The sequence below is a fragment of the Oncorhynchus masou genome, unplaced genomic scaffold (genome assembly GCF_036934945.1).
Source record: "Oncorhynchus masou masou isolate Uvic2021 unplaced genomic scaffold, UVic_Omas_1.1 unplaced_scaffold_1754, whole genome shotgun sequence".
Taxonomy (NCBI): Eukaryota; Metazoa; Chordata; class Actinopteri; order Salmoniformes; family Salmonidae; genus Oncorhynchus; species Oncorhynchus masou.
Genome location: NW_027007704.1, coordinates 16,361 through 34,702, shown reverse-complemented (window position 1 = coordinate 34,702; position 18,342 = coordinate 16,361). Strand labels below are relative to the sequence as shown.

At 39.7% G+C, this 18,342-nt stretch overlaps 1 protein-coding gene across 1 annotated transcript; it reads left to right on the top strand.

Annotated features, from left to right (window-relative positions):
- The first annotated feature begins 11,380 nt into the window (after positions 1-11,380).
- On the top strand, positions 11,381-13,379 carry LOC135532171 (uncharacterized). The gene is made up of 2 exons (XM_064959785.1): positions 11,381-11,543; positions 12,094-13,379. Exon 2 carries the CDS (start codon positions 12,311-12,313, stop codon positions 13,001-13,003), a length of 693 nt encoding a protein of 230 aa, XP_064815857.1. The 5' UTR covers positions 11,381-11,543; positions 12,094-12,310; the 3' UTR covers positions 13,004-13,379.
- Positions 13,380-18,342: the final 4,963 nt, after the last annotated feature.

Genomic DNA, 18,342 nt, shown 5'->3' with positions numbered 1-18,342 from the left:
TGATCCATAGAACTGCTGTAGCCTGATGGATTCTGTTCAAATGTAAAATGTTTCAAGTTAAACTGTAGTTTGTTTGTATCCTGTTAAGTGAATGATTACTGTGAATGTTAATGGACTTTAGGTCATGAAACTGTGTGTATACTAATTTAGAAAGGTTGACCTAATCAGATAAGAGGACATTTCCTTGGATCAGAGAGCAGGGTCAGGCCCAGGACAATGAAGATGTACTGGTGGGATTCTAACCTCTAGCTAAACAAAAAGAGGCCCATGGACCTTCCAGAGGGGAGTTATGGAGCAGGCAGGTAGCCTATTGGTTAGAGCGTTGGACTAGTAACTGGAATGCTGACAGTAGAGAGTAGATCTATGGACCTTCCAGAGGGGAGTTATGGAGCAGGCAGGTAGCCTATTGGTTAGAGCATTGGACTAGTAACTGGAATGCTGCAAGATCAAATCCCGAGCTGACAAGGTACAAATCTGTTGTTCTGCCCCTGAACAAGGCAGTTAACCCACTGTTTCTAGGCTGTCATTGAAAATAAGAATTTGTTCTTAACTGACTTGTCTAATTAAATAAAGGTAAAATAAATAAATAAAGCACATAGCTGGGGAGGTGACACCTAGTAGAGGGTGGTGACTAAAAGGAGGGAAGATTACAAGATGTGTCTTCCTAAACGGATGCACTTAGCTGACGGCATCCTTGGTAGTAAACACTTGAAACCTCTGAGCTTTTGGTCTCAATTCCTTATTGCAAAGAGGTTGCAATAGCATTTTCCTGTTTAACAAGCCTAAATGAAGCACAATAGAAAGCGATTATTATTTATTTTCATGTTTTAAATTGGATCTAAACAAACAATGTATTGTTAGATTGCTAAAGGTTTTCATTAAATGTTAAGTAAAATACTCCAATGACAAAGCACAGCTCAATGTGCCCATCAAACGGAACAAGGCCAATGAAAAGACATTTATACAGTGTAGCCAGTACAATGTCAGACTTTTTTTTCTTCAATTAATACTTTGTCGTAACAATCCCTGAAAACATGATATTATGAGCATATCACGTGTAAGTTGTTGATAATAAAGGTGGATTCTATTGTATGTGGCCTTTCTAATCCAATATCAGGTGTTGTTGTCACTAAATTGATCTGTCAATGGCAGCTTGTTGTGTCAAAATGATCAAGGTCTCTTTTCCAAGGCAGCGCTGCATCTCACTATTCCACAACAATTAAACTAAACAGCAGTTTAGTAGCATAGAAATACACCAAATAGAACAATATATACAGAACAACCACTAGACAAGTTCAGATAGTTTCTCCAGTTTGGAAATGCTTCCATCTGTTTTCTGTCTAACAAGCATGACCCTGTTATGAAGAGGTTAGCTACGCAATATTTAACATTGTACCAAATCAGCTTAATGACAGCATAGGCTCCAGATCAAGCTATTTAAATATAATTATACATTTATAAAATATAAAACACTTTATTGGTATGAAAACACATGACAAAATACATATTCATAATCTGATCACTGTAATAAAATATTGCAATATAAAGCAAATGGGGGTTGAGCCGAATGTAACGGTTTTCATGCGGTGAAGGAGAGTCGGACCAAAATGCAGCGTGTAGATTGAGATCCATGTTTAATGAACAAACGTAAACACGAATCAATACAAATACTACAAAACAACGTAACGAAAACCGAAACAGCCTATACTAGTGTAAACTAACACAGAGACAAGGACACTAAGGACAATCACCCACGAAACACACAAAGAATATGGCTGCCTAAATATGGTTCCCAATCAGAGACAACGATAATCACCTGACTCTGATTGAGAACCGCCTCAGGCAGCCATAGACGATGCTAGACACCCCCAAGACAAAACACCCCATAATAAACCCATGTCACACCCTGGCCTGACCAAATAAATGAAGAATAAACATAATATATTTCGACCAGGGCGTGACACCGAATCATTTTAAGATGGGCATACCATGGATCATTTAGCTATTGCATTTTTAATTTGAATAGCTCTTTCGGTTGTGGTGGAGAAATCAGAATTAGCAAAGGTAATTAATATGTCCAATCTGCAGAATATGCTGATATAATTAAACTGGTGATCTCTTGTCATTAGAATGTCTCCTTTCTGAGTCTGGTGATCTCTTGTCATTAGAATGTCTCCTTTCTGAGTCTGGTGATCTCTTGTCATTAGAATGTCTCCTTTCTGAGTCTGGTGATCTCTTGTCATTAGAATGTCTCCTTTCTGAGTCTGGTGATCTCTTGTCATTAGAACGTCTCCTTTCTGAGTCTGGTGATCTCTTGTCATTAGAATGTCTCCTTTCTGAGTCTGGTGTTGGCAGCTGCTCTTCCTGCCTCATATGAGCCTCAGTCACCTGGGGACCAGAGAGGGGAGAAGTCAGGTTTGTCTATCACATGTCCCTGTTGCTATGCAGAATATCAGAATATCAGAAAGAGAATAGGGCAAAAGGAGGTCAGAAGGAAACATTGTTTCCATAAGAGAATGTGTCTTTACCTGTTTCAAACCATGTGAGAATGTTTCCAAAACATTATAAATAAATAATTTCATAAAGTGTTAAACAAATCAAAATATATTTTATTTTTAGATTCTTCAAAGTAGCCACCCTTTGCCTTGATGACAGCCTTGCACACTCTTGGCATTCTCTCAACCAGCATCACCTGGAATGATTTTCCAACAGTCTTGAAGGAGTTCCCACATATGCCAAGCACATGTTGGCAGCTTTTCCTTCACTCTACTGTCCAACTCATCCCAAACCATCTCAAATGGGGTCCAGTGTGGCTCAGTCGGTAGAGCATGGCGCTTGCAACGCCAAGCGTCGTGGGTTCGATTCCCGCTGGGACCACCCATATGTAAAAGTAGTGGCCCCAGCCGACTTGTAAGTCACTTTGGACAAAAGCGTCTGCTAAATGGGATATATTATATTATATTATAAGTCAGTTGACTGTGGAGGCCAGGTTATCTGATGCAGCACGCCATGACTCTCCTTCTTGGTCAAATAGCCCTTACACAGCCGGGATGTGTGTTTTGGGGCATTGTCCTTTTGAAAAACAAATGATAGTCCCAATAAGCGCAATCTGGACGGGATGGCTTATCGCTGCAGAATGCTGTGGTGGCCATGCTGGATAAATGTGTATTAAATTCTAAATAAATCACTGACAGTGTCAACAGCAAAGCACACCCACACCATCACACCTCCTCCATGCTTCATAGTGGGAACCACACATACGGAGATCATCGGTTCACCTACTCTGTGACTCACAAAGACACAGCAGTTTTAACCAAAAATCTCAAATTTGGTCTCATCAGACCAAAGGACAGATTTCCACCAATCTAATGTCCATTGCTCATGTTTCTTGGCCCAAGCACGTCTCTTCTTCTTTAATGGTGTTTTTATTTATTTTATTTTATTTCACCTTTATTTAACCAGGTAGGCAAGTTGAGAACAAGTTCTCATTTACAATTGCGACCTGGCCAGGATAAAGCAAAGCAGTTCGACACATACAACGACACAGAGTTACACATGGAGTAAAACAAACATACAGTCAATAATACAGTATAAACAAGTCTATATACGATGTGAGCAAATTAAATAAATAAATTAAATACAGTAGGGAAAGAGGGAGTTGTTTGGGCTAAAATATAGGTGGGCTATGTACAGGTGCAGTAATCTGTGAGCTGCTCTGACAGTTGGTGCTTAAAGCTAATGAGGGAGATAAGTGTTTCCAGTTTCAGTGCTTTTTGTAGTTTGTTCCAGTCATTGGCAGCAGAGAACTGGAAGGAGAGGCGGCCAAAGAAAGAATTGGTTTTGGGGGTGACTAGAGAGGTATACCTGCTGGAGCGTGTGCTACAGGTGGGAGACGCTATGGTGACCAGCGAGCTGAGATAAGGGGGGACTTTACCTAGCAGGGTCTTGTAGATGACATGGAGCCAGTGGGTTTGGCGACGAGTATGAAGCGAGGGCCAGCCAACGAGAGCGTACAGGTCGCAATGGTGGGTAGTATAAGGGGCTTTGGTGACAAAACGGATTACACTGTGATAGACTGCATCCAATTTGTTGAGTAGGGTATTGGAGGCTATTTTGTAAATGACATCGCCAAAGTCGAGGATTGGTAGGATGGTCAGTTTTACAAGGGTATGTTTGGCAGCATGAGTGAAGGATGCTTTGTTGTGAAATAGGAAGCCAATTCTAGATTTAACTTTGGATTGGAGATGTTTGATATGGGTCTGGAAGGAGAGTTTACAGTCTAACCAGACACCTAAGTATTTGTAGTTGTCCACGTGTTCTAAATCAGAGCCGTCCAGAGTAGTGATGTTGGACAGGCGGGCAGGTGCGGGTAGCGATCGGTTGAAGAGCATGCATTTAGTTTTACTTGTATTTAAGAGCAATTGGAGGCCACGGAAGGAGAGTTGTATGGCATTGAAGCTTGCCTGGAGGGTTGTTAACACAGTGTCCAAAGAAGGGCCAGAGGTATTCAGAATGGTGTCGTCTGCGTAGAGGTGGATCAGAGACTCACCAGCAGCAAGAGCGACCTCATTGTCCTTTAGTAGTCCTTTAGTAGTGGTTTCTCTGCAGTAATTCAACCATGAAGGCCTGATTCACTCAGTCTCCTCTGAACAGTTGATGATGATGTGTCTGTTTCTTGAACTCCGTGAAGTATTTATTTTGGGCTACAATTTCTGAGGCTGGTAACTGTAATGAACTTATCCTCAGCAGCAGAGGTAACACTGGGTCTTCCTTTCCTGTGGCGGTCCTCATGAGAGACAGTTTCATCACAGCACTTCATGGTTTTTGCGACTGCACTTGAAGAAACTTTCAAAGACTGACCTTCATGTCTTCAAGTAATGATGGATTGTCGTTACTCTTTGCTTATTTGAGCTGGTCTTGCTATAATATGGACTTGGTCTTTAACCAACTAGGACTTTATTCTGTATACCACCCTACCTTGTCACAACACAACTGATTGGCTCAAATGCATTAAGAAGGAAAGAAATTCCACAAATGAACTTTTAACAAAGCACAACTATTAATTGAAATACATTCCAGGTGAATACCTCATGAAGCTGCTTGAGAGAATGGCAAGTGTTTGCATAGCTGTCATCAAGTCAAGGGGTGTCTACTTTGAAGATTCTCAAATCTAAAATATATTACACAAAAATATAACACTTTGTTGGTTACTACATGATTCCATATGTGTTATTTCATAGTTATTTCATATGTTTTCACTATTATTCTACAATGTAGAAAGTTTTCAAAATAAAGAAAAGTCCTAGAATGAGTAGGTGTTTCCTAACATTTAACTGGTACTGTATATATATTTATTTTATACACAAAACCAGGCACAAAACTAACACCATACTTCCACTCATTTTTACAAGAGTAACAGTTCGCTTTAGAGGACTCCGGGGACATTTTCCATAGAGTATTTGGTCATATTAGTTTGTAGGTTGTGTTAGTTTGTAGGTCATATTAGTTTGTAGGTCATATTAGTTTGTAGGTCGTATTAGTTTGTAGGTCGTATTAGTTTGTAGGTCGTATTAGTTTGTAGGTCGTATTAGTTTGTAGGTCGTATTAGTTTGTAGGTCGTATTAGTTTGTAGGTCATTGTGACGACCCTCCCACTCTGTCTGCCGTATTCTGTCTTTGTTCTTGTTTCCTTATTAGGATGCCGGTGGGCGGAGTTGGGGAGGGTCGTCAGCTGCATGGGAAACACCTGGGCCAGGTGTGTCCCAGAGTAAATGGACCTCTTCCACATTCATGGTGGAGACTCTCTCCATGCAGACACCTTTGTAGATTGTGTTGTGGTTCTTGGTGGCCTTTTGTTTGTTTGCATTGGCACCTTTCAACACCCTGCATTATCACATTCATTAAAACAGTCACTTACACTACTGATTACTGATTACACACACCATTGTATATTTTCCTTAGTTAATAAATATATATTTTGTTACTCCTTATCTCCACGTTGTCTCCCTTTGTTACGGGCTTTGAGCCGGTTCGTGACAAGTGGGGGCTTGTCCGGGATCTTTTGAACTACTGGTTTGGGAGGCCGTGGAGGTACGTGTTTGGTTTGCATATTTTGTTTGCGTGTGATAGGCCCAGTATTGGTTGCCTTTGTTGTTTGGTTTGTGTGCTGCGTTGGAGAGAGATAATGGTTAGTTTCCAGGCCCTGCCTAGCCTGAACTCTTGTTCTGCTTTCTGTTGGGAAGTCAGTCTGAGGAGGTGAGTAAATCGGCTGTGTACCTCGGTAGGAGATTTGTGTAGGGTAGTGGAACTTGCTACCTGGAGCTATAGCCTTTTACCCCTGAAAGTATTAGGTCATATTAGTTTGTAGGTCCTATTAGTTTGTAGGTCCTATTAGTTTGTAGGTCCTATTAGTTTGTAGGTCCTATTAGTTTGTAGGTCCTATTAGTTTGTAGGTCATATTAGGTTTGTAGGTCATATTAGTTTGTAGGTCATATTAGTTTGTAGGTCCTATTAGTTTGTAGGTCATATTAGTTTGTAGGTCATATTAGTCTGTAGGTCGTTGTAGGTCCTATTAGTTTGTAGGTCGTATTAGTTTGTAGGTCCTATTAGTTTGTAGGTCGTATTAGTTTGTAGGTCGTATTAGTTTGTAGGTCGTATTAGTTTGTAGGTCGTTTGTAGGTCATATTAGTAGTTTTGTAGGTCCTATTAGTTTGTAGGTCGTATAGGTAGTTTGTAGGTCGTAGTTTGTAGGTCGTATTAGTTTGTAGGTCATTGTTTCCTTATTAGGATGCCGGTGGGTCGGAGTTGGGGAGGGTCGTCAGCTGCATGGGAAACACCTGGGCCAGGTGTGTCCCAGAAACACCTGTAAATTGACCTCTTCCACATTCATGGAGGAGACTCTCTCCATGCAGACACCTTTGTAGATTGTGTTGTGGTTCTTGGTGGCCTTTTGTTTGTTTGCATTGGCACCTTTCAACACCCTGCATTATCACATTCATTAAAACAGTCACTTACACTACTGATTACTGATTACACACACCATTGTATATTTTCCTTAGTTAATAAATATATATTTTGTTACTCCTTATCTCCACGTTGTCTCCCTTTGTTACGGGCTTTGAGCCGGTTCGTGACAAGTGGGGGCTTGTCCGGGATCTTTTGAACTACTGGTTTGGGAGGCCGTGGAGGTACGTGTTTGGTTTGCATATTTTGTTTGCGTGTGATAGGCCCAGTATTGGTTGCCTTTGTTGTTTGGTTTGTGTGCTGCGTTGGAGAGAGATAATGGTTAGTTTCCAGGCCCTGCCTAGCCTGAACTCTTGTTCTGCTTTCTGTTGGGAAGTCAGTCTGAGGAGGTGAGTAAATCGGCTGTGTACCTCGGTAGGAGATTTGTGTAGGGTAGTGGAACTTGCTACCTGGAGCTATAGCCTTTTACCCCTGAAAGTATTAGGTTATATTAGTTTGTAGGTCCTATTAGTTTGTAGGTCGTATTAGTTTGTAGGTCGTATTAGTTTGTAGGTCGTATTAGTTTGTAGGTCGTATTAGTTTGTAGGTCCTATTAGTTTGTAGGTCATATTAGTTTGTAGGTCATATTAGTTTGTAGGTCGTTGTAGGTCCTATTAGTTTGTAGGTCATATTAGTTTGTAGGTCGTATTAGTTTGTAGGTCCTATTAGTTTGTAGGTCCTATTAGTTTGTAGGTCCTATTAGTTTGTAGGTCCTATTAGTTTGTAGGTCTATTAGTTTGTAGGTCAGGTATTAGTTTGTAGGTCCTATTAGTTTGTAGGTCCTATTAGTTTGTAGGTCCTATTAGTTTGTAGGTCCTATTAGTTTGTAGGTCCTATTAGTTTGTAGGTCCTATTAGTTTGTAGGTCATTATTTGTAGTTTGTAGGTCCTATTAGTTTGTAGGTCCTATTAGTTTGTAGGTCGTATTAGTTTGTAGGTCCTATTAGTTTGTAGGTTGTATTAGTTTGAATATGAACACTGAAAAGTACAAAATAACAAGTGAATAAATGAAACGTAACAGTCCCGTGTGGAACAAACACTGACACAGAATATAATCACCCACAACTCAACAGTGATACCAGGTAACTAAGTATGGTTCTCAATCAGGGACAACTATTGACAGCTGCCTCTGATTGAGAACCATATTAGTTTAAACACAGAAATCCCAAATTATAGAAAAGGTCACATAGACAACCCACCCAACTCATGCCCTGACCATACTAAAACAAAGAAATAACAAAAGAACTAAGGTCAGAACGTGTCATGTAGCTTGTTTTTGGTCACAAGTTCAGGAATTGCTGAGGAGTACTATTTGCAAATAGCATTGCTGGGTGATTTAAAACAGTCACAGTCAATCGATCAATATTATTTTCATAATCTTAGCAAAATTTTTATCTTTAATTTACAATCTGTAGAAACAATGAGAATAGAAAGGTTCAGAACTTGAAACATCACAGCAGAGTTGAAAAATATATCCCAAATAGAAAACAATTAAAACGGGAACTTCAGAGATAGATTGGTGGAGTTGAGGGGAGCTGAATGGTGGGACAAAAAAAGATAACTAATACAAAATATACTGTGTCTGTAACGTGTATGTAGTTGTTTTTGGTAACATGTATAGGAATTGTAACATGTATATAGTTGTAACATGTATTGTGGGTGATTTAAAAGTCACAGTAAATGATCAATATATTTTAAATGTATATAGTGTGTAACATGTTTATAGTAATTTACAATCTATAGTAGAAACATGTAATAGAATAGTAACATGTATATAGTGTGTAACATGTATATAGTTTTGTGAAACATCACAGTGTGTAAAATATAGTATCCCAAATATGTAAAACAATTAAAAGTGTGTAACATGTATATCAGTGATAGATTGGTGGAGTTAGTGTGTAACATGTAATAGTGGGACAAAAAAAGTATAACTAATACATGTATATAGTGTGTCTAACATGTATATAGTGTGTAACATGTATATAGTGTGTAACATGTATATAGTGTGTAACATGTATATAGTGTGTAACATGTATATAGTATGTAACATGTCTATAGTGTGTAACATGTATATAGTGTGTAACATGTATATAGTGTGTAACATGTATATAGTGTGTAACATGTATATAGTGTGTAACATGTATATAGTGTGTAACATGTATATAGTGTGTAACATGTATATAGTGTGTAATATGTATATGTATAGTGTGTAACATGTATATAGTATGTAACATGTATATAGTATGTAACATGTATATAGTGTGTAACATGTATATAGTGTGTAACATGTATATAGTGTGTAACATGTATATAGTGTGTAACATGTATATAGTGTGTAACATGTATATAGTGTGTAACATGTATATAGTGTAACATGTATATAGTGTGTAACATGTATATAGTGTGTAACATGTATATAGTGTGTAACATGTATATAGTGTGTAACATGTATATAGTATGTAACATGTATATAGTGTGTAACATGTATATAGTGTGTAACATGTATATAGTATGTAACATGTATATAGTATGTAACATGTATATAGTGTGTAACATGTATATAGTGTGTAACATGTATATAGTGTGTAACATGTATATAGTGTATGTAACATGTATATAGTATGTAACATGTATATAGTATGTAACATGTATATAGTGTGTAACATGTATATAGTGTGTAACATGTATATAGTGTGTAACATGTATATAGTGTGTAACATGTATATAGTATGTAACATGTATATAGTGTGTAACATGTATATAGTGTGTAACATGTATATAGTGTAACATGTATATAGTATGTAACATGTATATAGTATGTAACATGTATATAGTGTGTAACATGTATATAGTGTGTAACATGTATATAGTGTGTAACATGTATATAGTGTGTAACATGTATATAGTGTGTAACATGTATATAGTATGTAACATGTATATAGTGTGTAACATGTATATAGTGTGTAACATGTATATAGTGTGTAACATGTATATAGTGTGTAACATGTATATAGTGTGTAACATGTATATAGTGTGTAACATGTATATAGTGTGTAACATGTATATAGTGTGTAACATGTATATAGTATGTAACATGTATATAGTGTGTAACATGTATATAGTATGTAACATGTATATAGTATGTAACATGTATATAGTGTGTAACATGTATATAGTGTGTAACATGTATATAGTGTGTAACATGTATATAGTGTGTAACATGTATATAGTATGTAACATGTATATAGTATGTAACATGTATATAGTGTGTAACATGTATATAGTATGTAACATGTATATAGTATGTAACGTGTATATAGTATGTAACGTGTATATAGTGTGTAACGTGTATATAGTGTGTAACGTGTATATAGTGTGTAACGTGTATATAGTGTGTAACGTGTATATAGTGTGTAACGTGTATATAGTGTGTAACGTGTATATAGTGTGTAACGTGTATATAGTGTGTAACGTGTATATAGTGTGTAACGTGTATATAGTGTGTAACATGTATCTAGTATGTAACATGTATGTAGTGGGTATATAGTATGTAACTTGTATATAGTATGTGACATGTATATAGTATGGAACATGTATCTAGTATGTAACAGGGGCGGCAGTGTAGCCTAGTGGTTTGAGCGTTGGACTAGTAACTGGAAGGTTGAGAGTTCAAACCCCCGAGCTGACAAGGTACAAATCTGTCGTTCTGACCCTGAACAGGCAGTTAACCCACTGTTCCCAGGCCGTCATTGAAAATAAGAATTTGTTCTTAAGTGACTTGCCTAGTTAAATAAAGGTAAAATAAAAAAATAAAAAATAAAAAAAAGTGGGGAGAACATGTATAAATTAATTACTTAAAAAAATCATACCATGTGGTTTTCTGGATTTTTGTTTTAGATTCCGTCTCTCACAGTTGAAGTGTACCTATCATAAAAATTACAGACCTCTACATGCTTTGTAAGAAGGAAAACCTGCAAACTCGGCAGTGTTTCAAATACTTGTTCTCCCCAATGTATATGGGGGATTGGAAATGATGCAGACAATTACACTGATAGAGTGGCTTCTATCTGCAATATTAAATATGATCTACACTCTGAAACAATATATATAAATAACAAATACTAAATCGTAGTACATATTCTGCTGTTCTATTGTTCAGGTAATCAGGTGGAACGATGTCCAATCATCATTTTGTTTCTTTGTTGTTTGAATTAACATCTGTGTTGTAATATCACAAACTGAAGTGGCAGTTTCACCTCTATGGATTCCTACTTTATGGTCAGGGTCAAAAGGAGACATGAACTGGTAATGGACAGACAGGTTGAGATATGTCTAGAGGAAGGGTGTAGTCTGAGGGGGAGGACAGATAAAGTTCCTTGGAATACGTATTCTGGAGAACTCTGAATGGTGAATCATTTGCCAACTTAACTGGAGAAAGTGTATAAAAGAGAAAGTCAGCTCTTCGATGTGACACATTCTCCCAGAGAAGACACTTTCTACCAGAGAAGACACTCCAGAACAGAGGAAGAACACGACATCGCAGGTAAAGAAATTACTTCCAAAGAAGGGTTCTGATGTGTATATGAGTATGTCTGTGTTACTATAAAGGGCAGGTTGGTGGTGGGATACATGGGTTTCACTTGTTCCACTAGCACCATAACACCTGATTCAGATGATCAAAGAATCCGTCTTCAATTTGGATCAAATTGAATGTAAGAGGATAACAAATACATAACTAATGCTGTCCTCTAGGGGGCGTTGTCACCACTCCTGATGTGTGATAGTGTCTTGTAATGTGTTTTTTTTCAGTTAACCAATTCAGTTATATATGTTTATAATGAATCATTTGACTCAGCTGAGAACAAATGTCTGTTCTAGTATCTGTTTAAGGTGTTTTAGTGCATCCTTGAAGTCTTCATTTTATCAAGCCATGTTTCCCCTTTATGACCCCTGGAGAATATACTTAGTAAAGCTTTTCGCTAATTACTTCATTTTATACTTATCAGATGTCTTGGTCTTTGGTGTATTTAGTGTGTCATTTCATTCTTCATTTGATGTGTTGACCAATGTCGCGATGTATTCTTCCTTTACAGACACTTGTCTCCAACAACACAAAATGGCTTCTAAATACATCACAGAAATTGTTATCTCCACTACCCCTGAAAGGGAGCAACAGCTTCGTAACCAAGGATATGACAAGATAAATGTTAACCTCAACCAAGGCACTTCATCGACCATTACAGTTTACATGTGGTACAAAAGGGCAATGGTGAACCCATCACCAGAGTCCAGCTTTCATTCACTGATGAAATGAAAGATGTCCTGCGAAAAGCAGGGTTCACTGAGCTCCCAGAAAACCTCAACTCTGGAACACAAGGATATGTCATTCAGCTGTGGTACTCTAGTGCTGCACACCCTAAGTATGACATTCCCATTGAAGATCTCTTCCTCACCACTAATGAGAACGAAGAGGCCGCTCAATTCAAACTCGGCTGGGAAAGGTTACCGTGCAATCTGAACCTCGGTAACTCAGGAGATTTCATCACCCTCTGGTTGAAGAGAAAGAGTAAGACCTACATCTGTGACGTTGCTGCCACCACCTCATTCCAACAACACATCGACCTTTTCAACGAGGGCTACATCCGGCTGGGTGAAGACCTCAATAGAGGTTCTGGAAGAAAGCCCATCTTCCTCTGGTACCGTCAATCCACCGAAACGGGCGGCGGGCTCACCAAGATGAATGCATCCATCAACCATGCTGACGATTCCAGCCTAGTGAAGCAAGGTTTCACCGTGGTGAATGTTAACCTCAATGAGGGAACAGGCGGTCAGCCAGTGTATGTCTGGTTCAGGAAAGATGGATCTCTCCCTATCAAGGCCTTGACCGTTACATCCAACCCTGATGTAACTGGCCCTTATGACGAGGCCGGCTTGATCCTCATCGATAAAAATCTGAATGCTGGCAACAGTGGTGTGCCCCTCTACCTCTGGAATGGCAAATAAAAACCTGAGTTAGAGAGGCAGAATCAGCCCCAAAATTTGGCCAGATATTAGCTTTCAATGGCAATATATCAGTTTAATTTTTAAATTGTTTTCTTACACTCAATGTTATCTTTTATGTCATAAAGTCACTGTCAGAGATAATTTAGAAAGTTTTCTTTAATGTTGTTTTCAATCAATTAACAATTGAATTATACAAATGATATTTTAGCAGTAGGTTTACGTCTTCTGAATATACCAAGGGGTTGAAAGGTTTTATATTGCATTGTGTTAGTCAGATATTGTTTTGAAAAACCTGAGTAAAGTAATACAATTAAAACGATTCCTGTGTAACACTGATCATTCTGTTAATCAATAAAGAAAGCATAGCAAATGAGAACATTGTACCTTTTAATTCATCAAATGCTTGACCTTATCACAAAGGCCTGATAACACCTACTGTACATTACCATTTATATTATAATGACCAGGAATGGGAGAGTTCAAAGCTCACAAATGCACACTCAGGTTGATGATGTAAAAATCTGAGAAATAACATAACTAAAGATTTGTTTCACTGAGAACTCACATTTGACAAAGTTTGAGTGCCTTGCAGATTGTATGATAGTTTTTCTTTGACTTGATCATCCAGTCTTCTATCTATATGATTTGTTTCGGCTCTCAATGCAATATTTCCGTGGTGCAAAACAGCACAGATTATAAGAAAAATTCAAATACAATCAGCGTGATTAACTTTGAAGCGTTCTTTAACAACGTGGGTTAAATCTGTAGTCAACAAAAGGAGAAGCCACTGTCACTGATTTTTGTAACCAGCTGAGGGATGGGGCTGGAGAAATGTAACCACTCAAATGCATAGATAGAGCTGTGGATGTCAGGACTGACCATCCATGATATCAACGTTAGTTGTAACCATGTTTTGAGGTCGTACAGTGTTTGTTTACAATTACATTGTTGACAAACAAAGTAAAGCAACATTGTGTTGTCATGAGAATCAATAATAAACAGTTGTTATGTTCACTATTCAGCCCTTGTGTTTTATTGTTGTGTGTTCCCTTTGACTCACATTATCTGTCCTATGGGAGCCACCGTATCTGCTTCCTGTAATGAATGTGAGGAGAGTTGTAGCGAATAAACACCCCAGCAGTTTATAAAGAATTTAGTTGGTATCGTTCTTTCAACATAACAGAATTCTCTCTCTTTTTCTAGTTTTTTACCCCTTTTTCTCCCCAACTTCATGGAGTCCAATTGGTAGTTCCAGTCTTGTCTCGTGGCTGCACCATACGGACTCAGGTTGTCTCGTGGCTGCACCATACGGACTCAGGTTGTCTCGTGGCTGCACCATACAGACTCAGGTTGTCTCGTGGCTGCACCATACGGACTCAGGTTGTCTCGTGGCTGCACCATACGGACTCAGGTTGTCTCGTGGCTGCACCATACGGACTCAGGTTGTCTCGTGGCTGCACCATACAGACTCAGGTTGTCTCGTGGCTGCACCATACGGACTCAGGTTGTCTCGTGGCTGCACCATACGGACGCAGGAGAGGCTTCTTGACACAATGCCCACTGTATCCGGAAGCCGCACCAATGTGACCGAGGAAACACCGTGCACCTGGCGACCGTGTCAGCGTGTACTGTACCCGGACGCCAACCGCACCAATGTGACGGAGGAAACACCGTGCACCTGGCGACCGTGTCAGCGTGTACTGTACCCGGAAGCCGCACCAATGTGACGGAGGAAACACCGTGCACCTGGCGACCGTGTCAGCGTGTACTGTACCCGGAAGCCGCACCAATGTGACGGAGGAAACACCGTGCACCTGTCGACCGTGTCAGCGTGTACTGTACCCGGACGCCAACCGCACCAATGTGACGGAGGAAACACCGTGCACCTGGCGACCGTGTCAGCGTGTACTGTACCCGGAAGCCGCACCAATGTGACGGAGGAAACACCGTGCACCTGTCGACCGTGTCAGCGTGTACTGTACCCGGAAGCCGCACCAATGTGACGGAGGAAACACCGTGCACCTGGCGACCGTGTCAGCGTGTACTGTACCCGGAAGCCGCACCAATGTGACGGAGGAAACACCGTGCACCTGGCGACCGTGTCAGCGTGTACTGTACCCGGACGCCAGCCACACGAATGTGACTGAGGAAACACCGTGCACCTGGCGACCGTGTCAGCGTGTACTGTACCCGGAAGCCGCACCAATGTGACGGAGGAAACACCGTGCACCTGGCGACCGTGTCAGCGTGTACTGTACCCGGACGCCAGCCACACGAATGTGACTGAGGAAACACCGTGCACCTGGCGACCGTGTCAGCGTGTACTGTACCCGGAAGCCGCACCAATGTGACGGAGGAAACACCGTGCACCTGGCGACCGTGTCAGCGTGTACTGTACCCGGACGCCAGCCACACCAATGTGACTGAGGAAACACCGTGCACCTGGCGACCGTGTCAGCGTGTACTGTACCCGGAAGCCGCACCAATGTGACGGAGGAAACACCGTGCACCTGGCGACCGTGTCAGCGTGTACTGTACCCAGAAACCTGCTCTTCCCTTCCTATAGGCAGAAACTCAAACAGGAAGCAACTGTGCTTAGGACTAATCAACACTTCAGGATTGTATTGATCACAGACATTTTAGTATCAAAATTGTCTGTCTTGTCAAAGGTACTGGAGTCCTTAGTTAGTAGGCAGCTAAAGGCCTACTTCCAAGAAAACAACATCTTAAATGGAATGCAATCAGGTTTTAGGTCTCAGCAACATTGAAGGTTTTAAATGACATCCACTGTGTCCTTGATAAGAAGTGTCTGATTTTATTGATTGTCGAAGGCGTTTGACACCGTGGACCATGCTCTGTTAGTGCAAAGGTTCAAATGTTGTGGAATTACTGGTCATGCTCTAGATTGGTTTATAAATGACCTATCAAAACGTACACAATGTGTAATGGTGGATGGTTGTAAATCTGAGTCCATAGAGTTGTGCTCAGGTGTTCCGCAAGGTTCTATTTTGGGCCCACTGTTGTTCATTTTGTATATCAATAACATTGGGGATCTTATTGAAACAGCAGATGTTCATTTTTATTCAGATTTCAGAAATATGGCTGAGACGCAAAGAAAGTTCAAGGAGAGGGGCTACAAGAATGATCAGATTAATACTGCCATTGAGAAAATTCAAAACAAAATGAGACATGACCTTTTTCAAGGTCAGTCTCGCAAAAAGACGCATTCTTGTGTTTTAACTACTCGCTATTCAAAGTGCTCTGAACAAATTAAGGGAATTGTTCACAAACATTGGCACATCCTAAAATCCGATGATCGTCTCGGTAATGTGTTTTCGTACCTTACCTTGGTCGTATTCTCGTGGGGCAGAAATCTCAGAGACCAATTGGTACACTCTGATTTTCGTCTATTTACGCCCCTACTGGATGGAAACTACAAGTGTAATGGCTGTGCTCAATGCAATGGCACTTATAAATTTAGATCCTTCAAACACCCACAAACAGGGAAATCGATCCCAATAAAAGGTGTAAGGGATTTCACCCCCGTAGTGGACAAAAATGAATGGCAAGTTATTGGCATAGGCCAAACCATGCACACATTGGCCAATACCACCCAAAGCGGCGTTGATTCATGCAAAGTTTACTGCTATTGCCATATGGGTATTGCCAGTTGTAACACTTCAAAAATCCAACAGGTGGCGATTGCACTCCACCATGGTTTTTCATATTGGTATTGGACTCCAAGTCAACATCCAAAAGCCAAATTTTGAAAAAACGAATTTTTTGAAAAAAACGTATCACCCCTTAAAAAAGTGCTTTCTGGACCGTTTTTCGAAATTCTTTCGCTTTTTTTGACAATTACACATGTATAAGAACTGTATGAAAATACTTTTGTCCAATTTTATTAACATAATTTTTTTAATTTTTTTACTTGCGCATATTGCATATGTTTTGTCCATTTGCAATATGATTTCATAGGAAGTCAGAAGTCAAAAGTCAAAAATTCTTAAATTTCATAAAAAACTTCACACACCCCTAAAAAAGTGCTTTCTGGACCGTTTTTCGAAATTTTTTCGCATTTTGTGTCAGTTACACACGTATAAGAACTGTATCAACATACTTTAGTCATATTTTATTATCATAATTTTTTTTTTTTTTTTTTTACTTGCGCATATTGCATGTGTTTTGTCCATCTGCAATATGATTTCATAGGAAGTCAGAAGTCAAAAGTCAAAAATTATTAAATTTCATAAAAAACTTCACACACCCCTAAAAAAGTGCTTTCTGGACCGTTTTTCGAAATTTTTTCGAATTTTGTGTCAGTTACACACGATAAGAACTGTATCAACATACTTTAGTCATATTTTATTATTATAATGTTTTTGTTTTTTTTTGCTTGTGCATAAGGCATATGTTTTGTGGGGGCCAAATGTCATAAGAAATTTGACATGCTCAAAAATCCTTCAGAAATGCAAAATTGACTGGCCTGATGAACTCGGGATGGCCGGGCAGTGATTGTTGTTCCTTTCAATCACTCGTGGTGTTGATTTCATCATGTCCATTTGTTTATGTTTTCTCACTTTTGCAAAGTCACTGTGCATTTGCCATATGGTTAACTGGGCAGTCACCATCACCAATTTGTCATGCCATAAAAATCATGCAGGAATGCCAAATTGACTGGCCCGATGACCTCAGGATGGCTGGGCAGTGATTTTGGTACCTCTCCATCGCTCGTTTGGGTTGATTTCAGAATGTCGCTTTTGGTGATGGTACCTCACTGTTAAAACATATTGCAAATGTTCCTTACTTTTGCAAATTCACTGAAAATTTTTGCAGGAATGCCAAATTGACTGGCCCGATGACCTCGGGATGGCTGGGCAGTGATACTGGTACCTCTCCATGGCTCGTTTGGGTTGATTTCAGAATGTCGCTTTTGGTGATGGTCCCTCACTGTTAAAACATATTGCAAATGTTCCTTACTTTTGCAAAGTCACTGAAAATTTTTGCAGGAATGCCAAATTGACTGGCCCGATGACCTCGGGATGGCTGGGCAGTGATTCTGGTACCTCTCCATCACTCGTTTGGGTTGATTTCAGAATGTCCATTTGGTCATGTTTTCTCACTTTTGCAAAGTCACTGTGCATTTGCCATATGGTTAACTGGGCAGTCACCATCACCAATTTGTCATGCCATAAAAATCATGCAGGAATGCCAAATTGACTGGCCCGATGACCTCAGGATGGCTGGGCAGTGATTTTGGTACCTCTCCATGGCTCGTTTGGGTTGATTTCAGAATGTCGCTTTTGGTGATGGTACCTCACTGTTAAAACATATTGCAA

What these genes read in the sequence shown, in the direction of transcription:
- LOC135532171 (XM_064959785.1), top strand. Translation starts at nt 12,311, where the DNA reads ATGAAAGATGTCCTGCGAAAAGCAGGGTTCACTGAGCTCCCAGAAAAC.